At 52.3% G+C, this 17,062-nt stretch overlaps 1 protein-coding gene across 2 annotated transcripts in view; it reads left to right on the top strand.

Annotated features, from left to right (window-relative positions):
* SFXN5 (sideroflexin 5) overlaps positions 1–17,062 on the top strand; it is an 86,678-nt gene that overhangs the window by 43,747 nt on the left and 25,869 nt on the right. For both annotated transcript variants that reach the window (XM_039551495.1, XM_039551494.1), the window contains 3 exons: positions 9,249–9,339; positions 13,450–13,565; positions 15,652–15,737. In XM_039551495.1, the coding sequence (XP_039407429.1) occupies positions 9,249–9,339; positions 13,450–13,565; positions 15,652–15,737 (293 nt within the window). The remainder of the gene's footprint in view (positions 1–9,248; positions 9,340–13,449; positions 13,566–15,651; positions 15,738–17,062) is intronic.

The raw sequence follows: 17,062 nt of genomic DNA, 5'->3' as shown, positions 1-17,062 counted from the left end.
TGTGGAATGTGAAAGGCAGCAGCCTTCACAGGTGCTTTTCCCTGATGTTGGGAGGTTCTCCTCTACATGGAGCATGAAGGGCAGCAGCCTTTAGAGGTTCTTCTCCTTCCTGATGTTGGGAGATGTCCCCAGTGGAGCAGGCAGTGGCACAGGGGGTGTGCAATGAGGTCGCTGCGCCCCGGTGTCCCCACAGACGTTCCGGCTGGGACCACTCCTGCTGTGTGTGTTACTGTGGAATGTCGTGTCCTGAAGTCCCTCACAATTCCCACCAGCCTGGAGAAAGCCCTGCAGAGCAGGGAGGGGTTTGGATCCGGGGTCAGTCATGGCAGTGAGCCCCTTCCCTGGCTGCAGTTGGAAAAGGGCCGGGAGGAGCACAGAGAGGGCAGAGCAGTGGGTTTGTGCCTGTGCTTCCCACCGGCCTCACCCCCCGTGCCCTCACACCAGGGACGAGCAGATTCCTTCCTCAGGTGATGGATGAGCGGATTTTGGCCTCTTTGTCTTGCAGTTAAACGAGAAGTCTTGGGAAATATTTGCAAATTTCCTGATTTTCTTCCCTTTTTAGAGAGAGAGGAATTGCTACCACCACAGCTCCTGGTTTCCAGCTCTACAGGAGGAATTTGGGGAGGAATCAATATTCGTTCATTCCATATTTTAACCCAACGTTCCCTGTCCTCTCCACCTACTCCCATCCCAGCCCAAGTCACAGCACAGCTTCGTGCAGGGAGAGCTGTGCCAGCTCCAGAATTTCATCCCTTCTCCTGTGCATGACTCAGGTGAAGGAATCGCTTGAAATAAGGCTGGGAAAGGTGTTTGGGTTGTAACAGATCCCAAAGCCCGTCCCATCCCACCCCATCCGTGGCAGGGACACCTCCCACCATCCCAGGCTGCTCCAAGCCCCAGTGTCCAGCCTGGCCTTGGGCACTGCCAGGCGGTCCAGGGGCAGCCCCAGCTGCTCTGGGAATTCCATCCTCTAAAATCTGTTTCTTTTTCTATGATTGTAGTTTATTTTTGTCCCACTCTCCCCCCACCAGCCTCTCTCCTGCCTTTTCTTTCACTCCCTCATTTTACTGCAGCTCTGAACAGAGTGATAATGTAATTTTTTTTCCCAAACAATTGAGTGGATTCCTGGGATTAGGCTCCAGTTCCTGATATCTGGCTGCTGTTCATGCTGGTGGTGGATGAAGTGCAATTAATACCAGCTGGTTCTCCTAAACAAGGCAAACAAAGGCGGGGAGAAGTAAAAAGACTTGAGAAAGACCAAGCATGTTTGAAATGTTTGGAATTTTTTATTCCCCCAGTATTCCAGTGCCAAGAGCTGCACGGATCAGGGGGGCTGTAATTAGACAGAAACTCTTCCCAGCTGACACACACAAACTCTTACTCTGCTATTTTTCACACTTTTAGAAGGTTAAAAAAGCTGCATGAAGCCGATTTTATTGGTAATGATTGCTTTTTATATATTGTAATTTTATATATATAATAATTATTGATAATAAGATTATTATTTTTATATGGAAATAGGTTTCTTTTGCCCCGGGAAACTGGGGCTTCCCCATCCCTGGAAGTGTCCAAGGCCAGGCTGGAGCACCCTGGGACAGTGGAAGGTGTCCCTGCCATCCGACCCAAACCATTCCAGGATTTGATTCCTAATTTCAGACCCAAACTCCATTTGCTGTGGTATTGCTGCTCCCTTTTGGTTCTGACCCAGCTCTTCAGGACTTTGGCTTTAGACTCAAACTTCATTTTGGGGTCAGAAGTGACTTTTGGGGCTGTGCTGAAACACCTGAAAATTAAATCGGCCCCAGCCAAGGACCGTGAGCAGCCATTCCCTGTTTGCTGCACTGGTGCCGGGACCTTTGGTGGGGTTAACCCAGGTGGCCTCAGCTGCAGCCACGGGGTCACTCTCTGTGTCCCTCTGTACCTTCTCCCTGAAGCCTCTCACGTCTTTCCCGTGGGTCTCCGTTGGGATCGGAGCTTTATCCATCAGCTTTTCAATTTCCCCAATCACAGCTGCAAGTTCTGCCAAGAGCAGCTCCAGGTCTTGCTCCTTGTGCTGCTGGAGACCTTGTGGGGACTCTCCAAAGGGTTTTTCCTCTGTGGCAGCACCTTCTGGCCACGTTTCCTGGGGGTAGTGCTCAGCTCCGTGCTCAGGTCAGCCTCTCCTTGTCCATCTGGTGCCCACTCCGCGTGCCCTGGAGGGGCCGTGGCCATGGGTGCTGCTGGCACTGCCCCTCCCTGGGACAGGATGGGCTCTGAGGAGCCCAGGCAGGGGCACAGGGCCAGTTTTGGGGCTGTAGCTCGGCCAGGAATCGCCTCGGTGACAGCCCTGGTGACACTGAGCTTCCCTTGGGGCAGGGCCTCAGCTCCCCCCCAGTGGAAGGGGAGCCCGGGCGGGAGTGTGAGCTCGGCCCCTCTGATGTGCAGGGCTGGGGGCTTTGCCCCAATTTCCAAGCTCCCCCCTTCCCACCAGACATGGGTTTGTGACTTCTAACCGGGTTTATTTCAGTGCAGGTTTGGGGTTTATGGGCTTGTCAGTCAGAGACAAATAAATATTTGGTTCTCACTTAGCAACCTGAGCTAATTCTGACAGAAGTAGGTGTTCTGTCATCTTCTGGGTGAGAGGGAGAAGCGGCTGCAGCCGGGCTGGGGGTTTGGGTTGATCCTGCACTTCCAGTGTGCCTGCTCAGCACCTGGGTGTTCCTTTTCCTTCACCTCACCAGGTAACCCGGGTTAAAATTAATGCCATTGATGTCAGCTCCTAATGACGGCCCTTGGGCTCACTGCTGGCCCCACAGGAGGGTGTTTAAAGCAGCTCTTCACAGACAGACCCAGAGCTTTTCATTTTGGAAGTTCTTTCTTGCTTCCTGACCCTAAATCCTGGCTCTGGATGAGCCACTGGAGGTCGGGAACAGCTGCCAGTGGGATTTACTGGTGCTCTGGGTTATCCACAGCGAGCAAAACTGTGAAGGTCTGTGGAGTTACCCTTGGGTGTGTTCAGAACCAAATCAGGTGGAAACTGGAGAGCAGCAGAACAATTTCAGTGTCCTGATCTGTCTGTACTGGGGCTGGAGCCCCAGGAGCAGCTGAGGGAGCTGGGAAGGGGGCTCAGCCTGGAGCAAAGGGGGATCCAGAGGGATCCTTTTCCCTTTCTGGAACTCCCTGACAGGAGGGGGCAGCCGGGGGGGGACGGGTCAGGCTCTGCTGGCAGGGAACAGGGACAGGAGGAGAGGGAACGGCCTCAGGCTGGGCCAGGGCAGGCTCAGGGTGGAAGCAGTGACAGCAATCCCATTCCTCCCTGTGCCAGCAATCCCATTCCTTCCCGTGCCAGCAATCCCATTCCTTCCCGTGCCAGCAATCCCATTCCTCCCCATGCCATCAATCCCATTCCTCCCCGTGCCAGCAATCCCATTCCCGTGCCAGCAATCCCATTCCTCCCCATGCCATCAATCCCATTCCTTCCCGTGCCAGCAATCCCATTCCTTCCTGAGCCATCAATCCCATTCCTTCCCGTGCCAGCAATCCCATTCCTTCCCATGTCAGCAATCCCATTCCTTCCCGTGCCAGCAATCCCATTCCTTCCCATGTCAGCAATCCCATTCCTCCCCGTGCCAGCAATCCCATTCCCGTGCCAGCAATCCCATTCCTTCCCGTGCCAGCAATCCCATTCCTTCCCATGTCATCAATCCCATTCCTTCCCATGCCATCAATCCCATTCCTCCCCGTGCCAGCAATCCCTCTCCTCCCCATGCCATGGGCTCCGCCATGCCGGGGTTGCTCCTCCTTCCCCGCTCCCACACTGAACTCTCACGCACCATTTCTCGCTCTCCTCTCCAGGTGGAGGAGCCCCCGTGGATTTTTCCAATCCCAGCTCCTTGTTCCCGATAATTGTCTGCGAGGCTGCGCTGACAGCCTGTGAATGGGGTGTGATGTCCATAATCAGCGGGGAGAGCTGCAGCCCCCCCACTGCCTCGGGCCTGGCTTTGCTCAGGGCAGCCAGGAAACATTCAGGAGCTGGAGAGGGATGGGATGGGAGGGGATGGAGCGAGGCCTGGCTCCCTCCTCCATGGGCAGCAGGAGGAAAATCCCAGTGGATCCGGGGAGCTGGTGATAAACTTCTGTTTGAAATGAAGTTTAAGTTCAAAAAGAAGCGGTGCCTCTCTCTAAAGTCTGCATCTCTCTGCTCCAAAGCTCCTGTTCCTGCACATCCCCTTCCCTGTTGATTCTCAGATTCCAGAAGGGACTGGTTGGATCTCAGACTGGAAACTCATCCCGGCAATTCCAGAGCCCAGAAATCGCTGGAGCTGTCGCAGCCATTCCCAAAGGCACAGCCTTGAGCCTTTGGTGCGGTGGGAGACAAGGACACGGGGTTTTCTGGGAATGCTCCCAGTGCCCAGCATCATCCTGCCCTGGAGTTAGGAGCACCTGGCAGCTGCTGGGTCCTGCCAAGCCCATCCCTGGTAATGCCCAAGGCCGGGCTGGATGGGGCTTGGAGCCCCCTGGATAGAGGAAGGTGTCCCTGCCCATGGCAGGAGTGGAAGTAGATGATCCTTAAGCTCCCTCCCAACCCGACTTGCTCTGTGATTCCGTGACTGTCCCCTCCCAAACTCCATGTGCCTCTCTGCAGCATTTTCTCTCCTGTTTCACTGGGATGTCTCCATTTCCAGCAGGTTTGTTCTCATCCCTTCCTTTCCTTCTGCCCCAGCCCATCCCCACGACCCCTGGGAATGGTGCTGCCTCTGGACAGGATCCAGGTGCATGGAAAACTTCGTATTGAGGCAGCAACCTCTTGTCTTGGGCATGGCCCCCCATCCTCCTTTCTCCATCACCTCCCAAACCAAGTTTGTCTCGTTATCAGCACAAATCCCATTTTCCTCCACTCCTGCTCCAGGCTACACCATTTTCTTCCCTTGGAGCATCCGGCTGTGGTGCTGCTGTGGTCATCCTTCTTGGAATTGTCTTGGGAGTGATGTTTCCTCCTTCCCGTACTCTTGCTCCTCTCCAACTTCCTTCCCCACTCGGATCCTTACTGCTTTCCCTTCCCTTGGACTCCTCCATTCTGTTCTCCTTGGCTTGGGAAAGCTCCAGTTGGGAAAGAGCCCAGTTTTCCATCTCTCTGCCTCCATCTTCACCTCCCAGCCCTAATGAATGAGTTTTTTCCTTCCTTCTCCTAATGCTCTTTTCTCCAGCTTGGCTGAATGGGACTCATCAGATCCAATTAGTTCTAATCCAATCTGGTGACTGGGGGGATGAAGGATAACCTCCTTCGGAGCTGGTCCCTCTTTCCAAGTTGACTTTCCAGGTCCCTTGGAGCAGCCAGCTCCAGCTGCAGTGCCCAAAGCTGAATCCCTTAAAGCAGTGGAGATTTCTCCAGCAGAGTTCATGAAGTCTGCAGAGTGGCTCAGCAACATTGGGGTGGTGTCATCTACCAGCTGATGCTCTCTGGACTCCTGAGATACCTCTATTTTATAAAAATCCCCTCTCCATATGAAGTGAGATAAGTCCTTGGATGGATTTACTGCTCTAGGCCTGGTTTAAGAGGTGTGGGCTCGGTCCTTGCCAACGTCAGGCATTGAAAACCATCTCTCAGGCTGCAAATGTCTTCATAAAAGGGGGGGGGAAAGGGAATTTTTTTTTAATCCCCATGGTTTTAGAATTGGTGTCTTGGTGGGCATGAGGTCAGAGAGGTGGTTGAGACAAGAAGGAGAAGAAAAGAAGTCAGAAATGTTGGTTTCTCTGACAGGATCTGATGGTTCCGGCTTCAAAGCAGGGTGACATCACAAACGTTGTCCTTCTGCTGAGGGAATGTTGTTGATGCTGAAAACAAAACTGGGAGCTAAAGAAATGGCAGGAATTCCTGGCACGTGAGGAGGGAGGGAGGGACGGAGGGCAGGATGCTGCCAGAGGCTCAGGAGAGCCCTGGGTGAGGTTCCTCTCCCACTGACGGTGTTTGATCCCGGTTTCGTGTTGTGGGATGTTAGGAAGTGTTGGTGTCATGTGTCCTGTGCCCACTCATGTGTCCCTGTGTCCAGTCATGTATCCCTGTGTCCACTCATGTGTCCCTGTGGTCACTCATGTATCCCTGTGTCCAGTCATGTATCCCTGTGTCCAGTCATGTGTCCCTGTGCCCACTCATGTGTCCCTGTGTCCACTCATGTGTCCTGTGTCCACTCATGTGTCCCTGTGTCCAGCTTCCCCTGGCTCCCTCAGCCACATCAAGGGAGTGCTCTGCAGGAGGGAACCTCAACAAACCAGGCAGTTGGAAAATGGGATTGATCTGGCTCACGGTGTCAAACGTGCACCATGGGTGACTCCCCTGGATCCCTGGCAGTGCCCAAGGCCAGGCTGGACATTGGGGCTTGGAGCAGCCTGGCACAGTGGGAGGTGTCCCTGTCATGGCAGGGGTGGCAGTGGATGTTCTTTAAGGTCCCTCCCAACCCCAGCCACTCTGGAATTCCGTGAGACACTGGAGCAGGTTGCCCAGAGACACTGAGCTGCAAAGGGAGCCATAGGATAGGAGGAGCAGCCTCCGACTGTGCCAGAGAAGGTTTAGGTTGGATACCAGGAAGAATTCCTTCACCAAGAGGGTTGTCAAGCACAGCTGCCCAAGGCAGGGGTGGAGTCCCCATCCCTGAGGGATTTAAAGCTGTGGATGTGGCTCTTGGGGTCATGGAGCAGTGGTGGCCCGGGCAGTGCTGGGGATGGTTGGACTCGATCTTAGAGGGCTTTTCCAGCCTCAGCGGTGCCGTGGTTGTGCCGGGTTTGGTGGGATGATCCCCCCTGACTCTGTTCCGTCTTTCCATCTCCCAGTGCTGCAGATCCCACTCAGTGACTGGGTGTTGGTCACAATAATAAACCTGGGCTTGGTTTTTAATGATGAATTTGCCTCAACAGCATCCTCCAGCCAGCCCCAAGTAATTAAACTCATTAACATCTCCTTGATGGCCTTTTTGCTTTGGAGGCCTGAGGTTGAGCAGTTCCTGCCCTTGCCCTGTTTACCCTCATCGCACTTCGTGGCCTGTGGGAAGGAGTTCACAGATCAGCGACAGCAATTTCCAAACTGTGGCAAACAAACCCTCATTAGCTTCCTATATCCAGTCCTTGTGCTGGGAATCTGGGAGATGGGATTTAAATCTCCAGCAACTCTAATTTCAGATTCCCAGCAGGGGGGTTGCTGCGAGTGGGGACTGAGTTCATCGCATTGAATCTGGAAGTAAAATGCTTTTATTTCACTGCCCTCACAGTGGTGGCTGCCCCAGACTCAGCTTTTCTCTTTCAAAACCTGCTGCTCTTCCACTTCATGCTCAAATCCCTCCATCCACTTTATGGCCAAATCCCCCATCAAACCCCCAAGCAGGTGACAAAATTTGTCATTGACACGGATTAACCATATCCAGACTAAATACCCAAATCCACGGGGCAGACCAGCAAAGCCAGGCTTAAAACTGTCTTCTCTTAAAGCCACATGTTTAAGACTATCTTACAGTTTCTGGAACTGTTCAGACTTTGAAAATACTCATCCTAACAATTGGAAAATGCAAAAAAAGAAAAGAATTCAGTACTTTTTGAGGGGGAAGAACATCAAGACAAGCCCTCACTGCTGTCCAGCTAAGAAGAGTCACTGTGGCTCTCTTGGGCTCAGCTCTAGAGCCGCATTTGCCGAGGACAAGAGGAGGAGTTCCTGCTGGGGTCTGGGTGAAAACCTTGGGAAAGGCTCTGGGAATACTTCGTGGGGCTGGAGAAGCAGCCCTGTGCTCGTGCAGGGCTTACCCAGCAGTTGTGCTTCCCCACCTCTTCCTCCCAGGCTCCGGCACGCCGGGATGTGCTGGGATAATGGATAATGTAGCAGCCTGCAAAATATGTTCTCCCAGGCTTCTCTTTTCTTTCTAAACCCCCCCAAATCGCTCTTTTCTGGCAGCTTTTTGGCTTTGGCTGAATTTTTTTTTTTTTTTTAATTTTGCTGCATTTTTGGCTGAAAACTTTTGGGCCACACATTGCTCAAGGCTTCCATTTCCAGCCAAAAATTCCCGGGTTGGGGCAGTTGGGTTTTGTTTGTGCGTTTGTGGGGAGTTTGTGGGATGAAAAAGTGAAAACACAGTGAGGAAGAGTAATTGGAGGACAGAAGTCATTCCCCATGAATAGCTTTGGTTAATTTTTCACCCCTCTTGTCCTTGAAGCCAATTTTGGTGGAGATTCTCCCAATTTTCACTGTTGTCAACCTGAGGCTCAGGAGCAGTGACTCCTCTGTGCTGTTCCTGTAAACATCCACAATGACTCAGATCCATGAAAAACTATGGAGAGCTCTGCTTTAGTCAAGGGTTGGACGAGGCAACAAAAATCAATCCATGGTTATAAACTTCACAGCCCAAGTGCTGGCACTGGATTGGGTTGTGTAGTGCAGACCCTTGGAGAAGGAATTCATTGTGTTGGGCCAGCACCACCACTGAAATTTGGCTTTTTCCTGGCCAGGTGAAGACTGCCAGTCCCAAGGATTTTGTGCTGGATAGGGAAAATGTTGGTGAACGGGGCCAAAATGCAGCGAAGGGCATTTCCAGGAGGACTGGATGGTGTTGCAGTGGTTTCTGGCTTGGCTTTTAGCTGGAAAGGGTTTGAACCCAACGGTTGGGTTCAACCCTTCATATAAACCCACCAGCTGGCTTCAATCCTTAATTTAAACCCCATGGTTTGGTGCAATCCAACAGCTGGGTTCAACACTTTGTGCAAACCCAAGGGTTGGGTTCAGTCCTTGATTTAAACCCAGTGATGGGTTCGACCCGTCTTATAAACCCAAGGGTTGGGTTCAGTCCTTAATTTAAACCCAACAGTTGGGTTCAACCCTTCATTTAAACCCCATGGTTTGGTTCAATCCAATGCTTGGGTTTAACACTTTGGATAAACCCAGCTGTTGGGTTGGACCCTTCTTATAAACCCAAGGGTTGGGTTCAATCCTTCACTTCAACCCAATGGTTGGGTTCAGTCCAACAGTTGGGGTCAGCCCTTCATATAAACCCACGAGTTGGGTTCAACTCTTCATTTAAGCCCAAAGGTTAGGTTCAGCCTGTGTTTTAAGCTCAGCAATTGGATTTAACCCTTTGTTGACTAAAGGTTTGAGCCCAACACAGCCAAACCCTGCAGTGGGGGGGAGGTTAATTCTCAAACGCTTCTCCATGGGGAGACCCCAAACTGTGCCACCTGCCCTGCTCCTGGTCATTAAGCTTCTGCTTCTCTGGTTTGTTTTTCTCCACTCCAAGGTGGGCCTTAATGTTCTGATCCAGAGAGCAAACAAGTTTACCCCGGCCACTCGGCTCCTGATCCAGAGGTTTGTGCCGTTCCCTGCTGTCGGTAAGGACAAACTCCTTTCCTTTATGTTCTGAGTGGTGGCTGCAAACCTGCAGGTGGCCAGAAGCCACTGGGATGGACACAGCTCCTGCCTTCCTGCTCGTGTGCCCTCAGTGGTGGTGGTCCCTGAGCTGGGGCAGGCAGGGGTGGAACTCTGCAAAGCAGAATTTTGGCAGAAAAATGCTGCAAAGCTGCTGGCGGAGGCAGCCCCTGAGGCTTTTCAGCTGCACTTCCCACTCTGAAGCAGCTTCAAAAGTGATCAGCACTGACTGGTCCGTGACCATCCCGATCTGAGTGCATTTCATTCGAAAGATCTGGGCTGAACTGCCCAAATCTTCAAATAAGCAGCAGCACTGTGGTTATTTTACACTAAAATGCAAAGAAATGGTTCTGCTGTGAATGCACCGATTTCTGAGAGCCACTGGTTAAAAGCAGCCCCAAGTGTGTGCAGAACTGAGGCTGCTCCTGGCTTGGTGGAGCATTTTATTGGTGTTTTATCAGCCCAGTGTTTGAGGGAAGGGACGCCCTGGGCTCAGCCTTTGCTGGGCCCTGTGGTTACAACCTTCAGCAGATGCTGAGTTACTTTAGCCCTGGAGAAGTCCCCAGTGGCTTTGGGGTAATTTTCTGTATAAGCTTATTCATTTATAAAGATGGGGCAAAGATTGCCCAAGCATAGAGGAAATCACTAAAGAATGGGGTTTGCTCCCTGTTCCAGGTCCCTTTCCAGCTGTTTAATGCCGAATTTTCCTTTCAGCTTTTTCCTTTGCCGTGCAAGTGCCACATCCTCAGAGCTTCGCTCGAGGCTGCTGAGCCCCTTTACCTGTCTGCTGCTCTCTGTTCCTCTGGTCTTTCTGCTCCTTTTTTAACAGGGAACTGGTTGTTGTGTCCCCCCAGCCCTCAATTCCCAGGCTGATGGATTTTTCCCCCTCTTTTCTGCCAGGAAGGCAGCTGCTGTCCCTGTCTGCAGAGCAGCAGTGATGGGGATTGTGGTCTGGGGGTTGCACTGAGCACTTTGCTTGTACATAAGGGATCTGTGGACATTGTTGTTGTTTTCCTGGGACTTTTCTGGGATGTATTTTTGAGGGATTCAGCTTTCCTTGGGTTTTTATAACCAGGACAGCATGAGGAATGAGTTCAAGCCCTGGGAGGCAGCTCTGAGGCGGGGTTTGAGTCAAAGACACACGGGAAATCCTTGCTGCAGGGTTGATCTATTTCCACACCAAGGTGTTTGTGTTGGCATTGATTGAGGACCCATAATTAATTTGTTTAGCCTGTAATTAATTCTCCAGCTAATATTTTATTTGTCATGCTTCGTTATGATCAGGGATCCTCCCACTAATTGCTGGTTTGTGGTTTGCAGACCTGGACAAACCCTTTAGTTAAAGATGCATCTCCCAGTTCCTTTTGAGCCTCCAGCCCCCAGCAAAAAGGCAGAAATTCTCCTTTTCTGCATGAAAAGCCCGACACTGGGGTAAAGCTCTTGCTCCAAAAAACCCATGGACGTGGTGCTCAGGGATGGGCTTTAGTGGTGGATCTGGCAGTGCTGGCTGATGGTTGGACTTGATGATCTTCGAGGTCTTCTCCAGCCTTAAAGATTCCATGATTCTGTGAAATTAAGGAGTTGTCCCCATCCCTTCCTTGCCTCCCTCTCCACTGACCTCCAGAGCTGTGCTGGTTGGAGGCAGCTGGGAAACTGGAGGGACGTCCAAGCTTGAGAGTCTGATCCCGAGTTTCCAGGGGAGAGGGGCAGCTGCTGCTGGGGTGGAAGGCAGCCCAGACTCCCAGCAGGGATGTTCATAAGGACTCTGTGGAGCTTTGGGAAGCTGGGATGGGTGCTGGGAAAGGTCGTGGTGCCCTCAGGGATGCTGTGCACGGGGTGTGTCATCCCCAGGTCATGTTGAGGTTGTGTTTGCATACTCAGTGAACTCCCACCTGCAGAAGTTCTGCCTGGAGGACACATTCAGCAGGAGCAGTGCTGGGTCAGGCCATGCCCTCACCCTCCTCCAAAGTTAATTTGTCGTAGCTGAAAATCCCAAATTGTCCAAAAAAATCCCACCCAGGTCCAGGGGTTGGGTGCAGGAAACCAACCCAGGTGGCAGCTCCTGGAGGTGGCCAAGGCTCTGCGGGGCCAGAGGCTGCCCTGCTGGAAAAGGGGTTTGGGATTGGTGGTGGAGCATCCTCTGGGGGTGAAGGGGTTCCGTGGAAAGAGCAGGAAAAGGCAAGGAGGGTCTTGGAGCCTGAATTTGAGCAAGGAGGGGCTGAATCCTTTCTCGGAGATGAGGAGGGGAAGGATCTCAGTGCCCAGGGAATGCAAGGAACCCAATTCACCCTTTTCTTCCCAAGAATTGGGTGTGAACGGCTGTCCCCAGGGTCAGGGTGTCACTGGTGAGGGTCTGCCTTATACTGGAGGTGTGCATGGCTGAAAGAACTCTCACAAAATCCCCGAAATTGCACCCCAAACCTGATCTGAAGGAAATTACAGCAGATAGAAAGATTTTCATTGGAGAGAAGGGAGAGGAAGGAAGGATTTCTTCTCCTTGGGCTTTTTTGTGTGTGTGGGGTTAAAGTTGTTGTGTTTAGGTGATGCCCAAGGACAGATTTAGAGCGTGGAGAGCACGCTGGGATAGAAAAAATATCTACAAACCCCCAGGAGTGGGGTGGTGGCTTGGTTTGGAGCCTGAGCCCAGGTTCCAGTGTGCCTCAGAGTGTTTTCACAGCCGCAGTTTCCAGGCCATATTATCACAATTTCTTCCCGGATCCTGCAGATCACTTTGTCTGCACATATATTTATTTATTTCTCACCCCTCCCCGTGCATTTGAGACGTCCATAAAATCCAAGTTTAGCCATAATTAGCAGCACTTTCTGCTTCCTCAGAAAGCAGAAGGGGAGCGGTTACGTGAGTCGCTCGTCTCAGACGAACGGGCTGGAAGCAGCTTTTGGGTTTGGGACCAGGTCAGGGAATCCAGAGCCTTGGAAAAGCATCTTGGGAGCGCCAGGTCTGGACACCCCATCCTGGCTCTGTCAGGAACTCTGTGCCAGGGCACCCTTGGCCAAAGCAGCTCCGTTGGGGGGTTTTATCTGCTCAGTTGTGATTGACAACGAGAAGGACGGGGCATGAGAGTGTTAAAAACGAAAAAAACCCAGGGGCTAAAGTTTCTTTAAATGAAAGGCCTGTTTTGTTTTTGATCTGGGATTCAGGAACTGAAGGGTTGGGAACACAGATATTTTGATAGATGGGAAGAGTGGTCTGGTAGTTGGAATATTAAAGAGAGAGACAGAGTGTGCGTGTGTGTGTGTTCCTCTCCCTCTCGAGTGGAAGGAGCATTTGTCACCACAAATCATCCTTGATTGCACAGAGCTGCCTTCGGAGAGGGCTCACCCACCCACCACCCTCAAAAAATTAGACATTTGTTATATGACATGAATTGAGATTAATTAGCGAATATTAACCCATCAAGCCGTGCAGAAACACATTTTTGGAAGGCACTTGGTGCTTGCAGCAACAGTGGGTTTGTCTCAGTTCTGGGTGGAAAGTTTGCAGGGAAATGTGGTGTGGGGGGTGCTGGAAAATGCCACTTGATCAGCCCAAAAGTTCTGTGGGAATTAGCAGCTCTTCTTTGGGAGAAGTTGGGAAGTGCCTGAGCCCCGGAGAGGGGCTGCACGCTGGAGGGGGGTGCTCAACCCCAGCTCCTGATCAGATTTGAGAGACAGAATTTGGGGTCACCTCAAGGCCTCAAAAGCCACAGGCTGGGCAAGGAGTGGGGGTCAGAAAGGTCCTGGTGCACGGAGCCGTTTTTCCCCTAAAATGTGTGAAATCATGGAATGATTTGGGCTGGAAGGGACCCGAAAGACCATCTAGTTCCAGCCACAGGCAGGGACACCTTGCACTGGACCTTCCAGTTGTCCTATTTGCCCTTATTCTCCCAGAGGAAAAAGAAAAATTTGGTTATTACTTTCCTTGAGAATCCCATCTCTTTTTTTTTTGGGATCAGAGCAGCTCAGGGAAGCCCCTCAGCAGACTGAGGGAAGGAAATCTGGAGGGCTGGCAGGGCACACAGAAGCTGCTGGTGGGGACTGACCAGGGCTGATCCTCCTGCCTTTCTCCTCCTCAGCCAGTGCCAACATCTGCAACGTTGTCCTGATGAGGCACACGGAGCTGGAAGAAGGAATCGATGTGCTGGACAACAATGGGAACATCGTCGGCTCCTCCAGAGTTGCTGCCAAACATGTGAGTGCCCGAGGGGTTGGGTGAGCTGGGGCACGGCTGATTCCAGGCTCAGCACACCCCACAGCCGCTGGAATCCATGGCTTAAAGAGCTGGGAATGGAGGAGAGCAGCATTCCAGAGGACTTGTGTCATGTGGGGAAATTTGGGGACTGGCCTTGAAGATTTCAAGAGGCTCAGATTGACTCTGGGGAGATCCTGTGCCTGGTGCTTCCACAGGAGTTCCTTGTGGAGTACCCAGCAGAGATCCCTCACACCTTTTCCCAGACGAGGAGGGCTCAGGCTCTGAGCTGAGCAGTTTTCACCCCTTCCCCTGCCAAACCTGCATTAAAAGCTGCCACCCGAAGCTGGGTGAGGGCAGCCAGGTGTTTTTACCCTTGTTAACACCTGGTTTGCTTTCCCCAGGACCCACTCCGTGCCTGGAGCTGTTCCCTCTCCACCCCTCGGAGCAGTTCTGCCTCCTGAGCATCCTCCTGAGCTGTTGTTTCCAAGTGGGCTCTCAGTGAGACGTGGAGCTGTACCCAGCACACGCCCAGGCACAGGAGTTAATAATATAATGCTGGCATTTCCCTCCCTCCTTCTGTCCAAGGCTCCTGAGGCACTCCAGAGACAGCAATTAATGCACGGCTCTGCAGTCCTCGGCAGGAGCTGGGGGATCTCTAATGCCTCTCCATATTGTTGTTTAACAGGGGGATTCAAACAATCTGTTGAAGTGCTCCGAGACACTTCTTGGAGCCAGTTTTCCTCAATTCCATTAGCTGGCTCCAGGACCTGCTTTCCCCTCTCCATCCTGATGGTTGGAAGAGAAAATAAAGATTAAAAGTGAAGGTGGAGCTGAAACGGAAAATTTGGGAGTTCTGGGAACTTCTGCTCAGCTGCCACCCAATCCCAGTGCTTCTTCCTGGACGGGTTAATCCTGGTTTTTTTCATGTAAAATGTGGCAGATCCTCAGTGTGACCCCTCTGTCCCTCTCTGGGGGTTTGTTGTGATGGGACATAAAATCTTTGTGACATAAAATCCTGGTATGGTTTGGGTGGGAAGGGACCTCAAAGCCCATCCAGTGCCATGGCAGGAACACCTCCCACTGTCCCAGGCTGCTCCAAGCCCCAGTGTCCAGCCTGGCCTTGGGCATTCCCAGGGATCCAGGGGCAGCCCCAGCTGCTCTGGCAATTCCAGCCCAGCCCCTCCCCACCCTCCCAGCCAGCAATTCCTTCCCAACATCCCAGCCCAAGCTCCCCTTTCCCACTGGGAAGCCATTCCCTGCCTCCTGGCCCTCCAGGCCTTGGCCCCAGTCCCTCTGCAGCTCTCCTGGAGCCCCTTTAGGCCCTGCAAGATCCCTGGGCCTCAATAAATCCAGATCCTGCTGCTCTGTTGGCTCCTTCTGGTGAGTCTGGCCAGGAGGGAAGGATCAGTGGAGGGACAGCTGCAGCTCCGTGGTTGGGGTTTTCCTGGGAGAGGAGAGCCCCGTGGGTCACAGTGCCCTGCAAGGAGCCAGCAGGGGTTAAAAGCAGTCCCTGGAGCAGCAGTGAGGGGCTGCACTCCCCGAGCACGGAGCTGAAATCAACACTCAGCTCAGGGAGGAAGGGTCGAAGCTGCTGCTCAGCCCCTGTTGGGATATTTCCCCTACAACGTCTCCCCTACATCATCTCCCCTCCATTTCCCCTCCGACACTTCCCCTACATTTCCTCTATGACATTTCCCTTACAGCATCTCTCCTACAACATCTTCCCTCCAGCACTTCCCCTACAACATCTCCCCTACAACATTTCCCCTACAACATCTGCAGGCAGCTGTCCCACCTCCCTTCCTCCCTGCAGGCAGCCCTGGCAGGTGTGTGTGGGATTGTGCCGGGGTGTTTGGACACTTTTGGTCGCATCAGGTGGAATCAGGGAAGCTCTTGGGTGTCTCTGTTTGATCTGCCGGGTTTGTGACCCGGAATGTTGTGACCAAACAGCTCCTGGCCAAGCTGGAAGTGCCCACTGATCCCTTCGTTCCCATAAGTAGCCCAGCAGAGCCGTTCCTGAGCCCAGCAGGTCCGTTCTGGGTTTGTTTGGGATGTCTGGATGTGTTTGTTTGTGTTTGCTCCACAGGCCCTGCTGGAAACAGCCCTGACCAGGGTGGTCCTGCCCATGCCTATACTGGTTCTACCTCCGATCATCATGTCCGTGCTGGAGAAGTGAGTGCTGCCGGAGGGGAAGGGGGATTCCCGAGGGGAGAGGTCCTCAGTGGGTGTTGGCATTGATATTTTATGGAATCATGGAATGCTTCAGGTTGGAAAGGTCCTCCAAGGTCATCGAGTCCAACCACCCCCAGCACCGCCGCCGCTGCCCCGTGTCCCCAAGGGCCACATCCACAGGGCTTTGAAATCCCTGCAGGGATGGGGACTCCACCCCTGGGCAGCTCCTTCCAATGCTTAACAACCCTTTCTGTGAAGGAATTTTCCCCAAATCCAACCTAAACCCTCCCTGGTGCCGTTCCCTCTCCTCCTGTCCCTGTTCCCTGCCAGCAGAGCCCGACCCCCCCGGCTGCCCCCTCCTGTCAGGGACTTGTGCAGAGCCACAAGGTCCCCCCTCAAATTTCATCCACCAAATCCATTTTTTTGCTTATTAAATTGCCACATTCCATCGTTTTGGAGCAATGTCCAGCCTGTTGAAGTTTTATATTGACATGGTTATTTTGACTCATCCCTGACACCCCAGCAGTTTGAGTAACCCATTGTGCAAGGTCAGTGGGAGACAAAACCCTCTGGATCAGTGGAAAACTGTCCGTGACTTGCAGTTCTCCACTTAGCAAATGGCAGAGGTTAAAAGGTCTTGGCTGGTGTTCAGCCAGAGGTGGCCATGGAATCATGGAATTGTTTGGGTAGGAAGAGACCTTAAAGACCATCTAATTCCAATGAGGAGCAGATTCCACCCCCCTAATTTTGTGCAAAATGTTCATTCTCCTCCTGAACAAAATCTCTGCAGCCTCTTCCCTGCTCCCTTTGTCACCCACACGGTCCCCAAGCCGTGATTTCCCTGTGGGATCTGCTGGGAATGTGCTTGGGAGTGACTGTGCCTTACTCTGGAGTTGCTGACTCTGGAGTAACTTATTCTGGAGTAATTTACTCGGGGCTTACTCTGGGTTATGTGTAGGAACTGAGGCTGGGCACCGAGGTGGTTTCGTGTGTTCCCACTGCTTTAACTGGTTCCCATTTCACCATCCCAAAAAAGATCAACACCCAAATGGGACAAATGATTTCATTGCTTCAGAGGACCTTTGCTGGGTATCCACAGATCAAATCCTCCATGTGCCAAAAATTCAGAGAAATTTGTAAAAAACTCCTCTCTGAGTTATCAATTTGTTATTTGAAATGTTTGTCTCCAGCAGGACACGCTGAGGGCCTGTCCTGGGGCATCCCCAAGCTGCAATGAACCTGACAGTAAAATCAGATTGGCACCTGGGGGCAAAGCAAAACCGATGGTGAAATTTGCTCCATCCTTTGGAGCAAAATAACACCAA

This window comes from Corvus cornix, chromosome 4 (assembly GCF_000738735.6).
Source record: "Corvus cornix cornix isolate S_Up_H32 chromosome 4, ASM73873v5, whole genome shotgun sequence".
NCBI lineage: Eukaryota > Metazoa > Chordata > Aves > Passeriformes > Corvidae > Corvus > Corvus cornix.
Note: the sequence above shows the minus strand (reverse complement) of the source record. Positions and strands in the feature narration are given on the sequence as shown.